Source organism: Oryzias melastigma, linkage group LG22, assembly GCF_002922805.2.
Source record: "Oryzias melastigma strain HK-1 linkage group LG22, ASM292280v2, whole genome shotgun sequence".
NCBI classification, from domain to species: domain Eukaryota; kingdom Metazoa; phylum Chordata; class Actinopteri; order Beloniformes; family Adrianichthyidae; genus Oryzias; species Oryzias melastigma.
Genome location: NC_050533.1, coordinates 15939220 through 15944304, shown reverse-complemented (window position 1 = coordinate 15944304; position 5085 = coordinate 15939220). Strand labels below are relative to the sequence as shown.

The 5085-nt window shown below is 42.0% G+C and overlaps 1 protein-coding gene across 1 annotated transcript in view; it reads right to left on the bottom strand.

Moving 5' to 3' along the window:
• LOC112146137 (uncharacterized protein KIAA1522 homolog) overlaps positions 1-5085 on the bottom strand; it is a 34471-nt gene that overhangs the window by 21829 nt on the left and 7557 nt on the right. The window contains exon 2 of the mRNA XM_024271818.2: positions 1825-2143. Within this exon, the coding sequence (XP_024127586.1) occupies positions 1825-2119 (295 nt within the window). The 5' untranslated portion in view covers positions 2120-2143. The remainder of the gene's footprint in view (positions 1-1824; positions 2144-5085) is intronic.

Here is a 5085-nt window from a genome sequence, read left to right as displayed (position 1 = left end):
AGATTTTTCTTGCATTCTAGAAGAGCTCAAAACTTTGAAAGAAGAAGAGGATTTCGGACCTCTGGCTGGCGTGAGAGTTCAAACCTTTGTGATCGGCACACATCAAGGAGTAACAATTGTGTAACGATGCTCACAAACGGAGCGCGGCTGAGGTGTTTGTCCCTGAATTCATCATCTAACTAAAACCACAGCCCTGACTGAGAGCACGTCGCCAAGTATTCATCATCCGCTGTGGGTGAATTTACACAAAGTCAGACCAAATAAGTCGGAATCCACTGGAAATCCCCAACACTATTCCCACTTGAGATCTGAGCTTCCTCTATGAGAAGGCAAAATAAACAAGCCTCCTCTGTCTGTAAAGCAGGTAACCACAAGCGTAACTAGTGCCAGACGAGGAGCCCTGAGAACCTCGTTTCTTGTTTCGTTGATGCAGACGAGATGCAACATTCTCTCATTAGGTTCCAGGCCTAACTGTCTTATTGGAAGATTTCTTTGGCAACGGAGTGAAATCTCTCAGACAGTTCATACTGTGCTGACGAACAGGTACAGTGCAGCCTCCCTCTGTGCAAGCTCCAACATGACCTGTGGCTCTGGGAAACCTCTTAAGTCTTGCTTCAGTTTTCTTGGTACAGAAAACCTGAGTGCCTTCTTGTTGTTGTTCAACAGGCTTACAACATGCATTTGCTTGCTTTGCACATCAGTACAAGGCGACTGTCTGAGTAAGCATAAGCTGAAATCTACCATCCTCTTAAGACTGGGAGGAAACCCGGGAAAAACCCCTATGACGGGAGAAAACGGAAGAAACTCAACAAATCCATAAAATAATAGACGACGTCACTGTCAATAATCAATACTTTTAAGCAACTTTAAAGACCCAATCTAATGGAGTTGTGTTTTTAACATGTTATTGTGGCATTTTTCTGATGGTAGAGGACATTTATAAAGAAATTTGGCTTAAAATTGCATTTCAGAGTATTTATGTATTCAAATTGTTATGAATCAGGAGCAGAAAAAAAACTGCCATTGGGAAAAAGTCTGTAGCAGTGATGCAGAAACTACATTCGGCAGGCTCCTAGCTCCCTGCTCCGCTCCTTTCTGATGCATCCACTTGCAGACAAATAGATCCATCTTTGTTTTCCTCGTCTAAGCTGGAATCAGGCTCAAAACTGTACAATTGGATAGCTCAAATATTGTTTACCATTTTTGTTACACCACTAGTGTTGTGAAGAGCAGTAAGTTAGCAGGAGAGCATGTAAACGGATGGATGACGGGAAGTGGAGGCAGGCTTACTCCATGCCAACTTCTACCGCTCTGCAGAAACTACATCCTTGAAGCCAACAGATTTATTTTTTATTTTGGCTAAAAAAGGCATAATTATAGTGATGGAAAATTGGGAATGCAAAAGATGAGTTTAAAAAAGTAGTTTTCATGTTTTTGTGCAAAGATGCTGAACATAGATTAGAAAAAAATTTTAAATTAGAAAAAAATTTAAGTGGAAAAAGTTTCACACAGCAGCTGAGAAATGGTTAATGGTAGGAAAAAAATGAGGGAAAAGAAATTGTATTTCAAATTGTAAGACAGAAATCAAATTTCACCACAAACTGTGTAATAAGTTTGACCAATTCAAGTTCAACAATCACTTTCTAGTAATTTATCAACTGAAGGACAAAAAGTGTTGACATAGTCTGGATTGAATGATATCTGAATAGATGGAATGGTTCCCAGACTCAGTTTACAGTCATAACTTACCTCTTTTTAAGGTTTTGCAACACAAATATTCTATTTTTGCTCTTGGACATAAGAAACTAAAAGCTCCCCTCTTACCATGACTATTTCCTTGTGGATGCGGCTGTCTTGTAGATTTGTGTCCTCCCTTGTTTCCTCCTTGCTGCCCAGTAGAGAGCCCGTCTAAGGCCAGGTCCAGGGGAGGACCGAGACCCGGGCCCTGGCCGTTGGCTGTGAGCTTTCTGCTCTTCTTCCTCTTTAGCCACCCGAAAGCTCGGCCCAGGGAGCGGGTCCGCTTCTTTCGTCCCCTTTTGCCGTTCTTGTCCTGGGCAAAAATGTTGACCACATCCTGGGGAAGCAGGTCCCCAAACCCCAGCGAGTCACGGTTTGACATGCCGCTTCGAACTGGAGCTATGCCCTAAGAAAAAAAATAAAATAAATCACAAAAAGATTATCTGAAGCTCTTTTTTTATTTTATTTTTTGTGATTATTTTAGCAACACAGTGAGCTTAAATAGAAAAAAAACCCACCAAGCTGTTTTAAATTAAACACCATTACAACTCAAGTGGAAGCTAAATCAAAAGCTGCAGGAGATTACATCACGTTACTGATTATTTCCAGGTTTTATTCCCTTACAACTGAACCTCACTGCTGTCATCTGCTTCCACACATGTGGATGCAGGGCCTCGATCCAGCCGCAGCGTCTGTTAGGCGTTTAAGAAGTCATTCCAGTGCAATCAGATGTGCATTGTTCTTCCGTCGGCTTCACAAAGCGTGTTGTTGAGTCTCTGTGGTGACTGCTCGCTCGGCCAGAACAGACCCCACTTCTTGTTCTTAACCAAACTTTACTGTTCTGGAAAAGAAAGAACTGGCACCACTCCCTTCATTCCACAACACGGAGTCATAATTGTGGAGGCCGCGCCCGTCAGCTCCTGCACTTCTATGCAGAAGAAGAGCTACACATATACATAAACAGCCACCTATGCTATTGAACAGTAGGCATTCAAATGTCTTCATAGTATGAGCTCATTGTCGTTTCCTTCCTCCATCCTTTCTTCACCTTCTGCAACTTCCTCACCATGAGGCAGATTTCCCCAGCTTTGCTCCTGGGGAGGCGTCGCTTATGCTGGGCTTCTTTCAGCAGCATTTTATTAGCTAAATCAAAGACTGAACGTAAGAACGCGCTCTTAAGATGACATAAATCGTGGCTCAGCTGGCGGGGATCTCAAAACGAGAGACTTATGAATCCCTGTTGGTGTCGGGAAACGTGTTTTTGGCTCCAGAGTCATTTTTAGGTCATTCCCATGGAGCAACGCCGCAAACTGAAATTAGTAACGCATGAGAAACACAACCAAGGGTCCTCCAGGCTGCGACGAAACATGACGAGACATGAATCCAAAACACTAAACCTTTGTCATGTTCTCTGAGGAATACAACTGCCACTCATCAATAGAGATATGAAGACGTAATGAGAAGTAGGGTAACTCTGATTTGGAAATGTCTCGTGGGGATTCATTTAAAAGATGTGCTGCCACATGTCTAACATTATACACACGTCTCATGAAAGCATTTGTTCAGCTTCAGTTGCTCTTTGCTGGAATCTCACCAGTAAAGCAATGTTGCTTCAAAGACTTAAAGGGAAGTATATTTTACCAGTCACCTAATCTGCCTTTTATGGAGGTTGTTAAGTTTGTGGAAGAGTTGATTTAGCTTCCATCCAATCCAGAACAGCACTCACTGGGAGGTAAAGACAATTAAAAAAACATCATAAATATGTGGATTTATGGAATATACTATATAATAAAGTGGTGGTCCTTCTAAAAATAGCTTTATACACGTACAGAAATACCAAAAGACTGATGTATTTCCTGTCCAAACATATAATGCAAATATGGTCACTTCTGACTTCAGAAAGCCTAGCTTTCCAACAACCTAATAAATACCAGGCTTCAAAATAATGTAAGTTTATATGTTCATTGAAAGCTGCAATCCCATTGCCCTCGGCAACACCCATTCAAGTGACCACTTCCAATGAAAAGTATGTTTAAATGTGTGGGTTTAGGGTTCTACACTGACAAAACTCGTATTCGCATGTTGTTACGCAAGTTTTTAAGACAATTTTTGGACTGCACGTACAAAAAGGCAAGGCCATTGAACATACATCGAGAGTTAAACCAGTTAAACTTTGACCAATTAGAGACCCTGCCCCCTTTTCCCCTCCTTGTTGCTCAGCGGAGATCTTGCGGCTCGCCCAGCGTATTTTCTACATCACAAATACTGATACTGTCTTTTTCCAACTGCATTTTTTCATCTGCTCCTGATTCTCAATAATTTTAATAAAGAAATACTCAGAAATGATATTCTAAGCTTAATTTTCTTTATAGATGCCTGCAATCATTGTGTTAAAACACCAAAAACACAATCCTTGGAGTGGGTCTTTAAATTTTTGTTCACCACAGTCAAGAAACCTGGTATTTTTCATCCATCCATCCATCTGCTCCCAGGTCCTAGAGGCAGCACTTCAACAAGATATGCCCACACTTCCATCTCCACAGACACCTCCTCCAACTCTGTTGGGGGCACCCTCATGTGTTCTCATAAGCCCAACTGAGGGGCACAGCCCCTCCAGCATGTTTTGGATCTTCTACGGTTGTCTCCATCAGGTAGGACATGCCCAGAACTTCCCTAAGGGGGCGACCATGAGGCGTTCAAGAGAGATGCCCAAATCATCTGAGCTTACTCCTCTCAATGTGGAGGAGCTTGGGCTTTACTATAGGCTTGAAATCAGGATCATTGTCCTCTTAGATACAACCAAAAGATAAAAAAAACAGGAAATAGCCAATTAGATGTATTGGAGCTTCTTAACAAATTGACACCGATGCTTTTATGTTTCTTTCAGGGGGCTCCCCAATATACCGCCATACCCTTTCCCTTGGATACGTCCAACCGTTTTCATTTTATGAGGCACATAAATGCAACCGAACAAAAGTCACTCATAACATCAAGAGTAATAACAATTTTCCCATTACAAATAACCACCATACTTGTGTTTTATGGTTAGTCTCCACTGATGATTGATGGAGCTGCACAGTAGTTGTGGTACAGGAAGAATTGATCTGAGCATTGTTTGTAGCTGATTGGATGTGGGATAAGTTGCCAGTGTAACACGCCCCTAGTGGTTACTTGATGAACTGCGCCTAGCTGACTTTTGCTTTGAAATGTGCTTCAATCCGGAAAGTCAAAGAATTGTCCCATTTGGAAAGATGGACAGAGGGACGGACGAATACACGACATTGATGCCAACTTTTCCAGCATTTTGCTTGTCCTGTGAGCCCCTCATTTCCCAACAGAAGGAAGAAA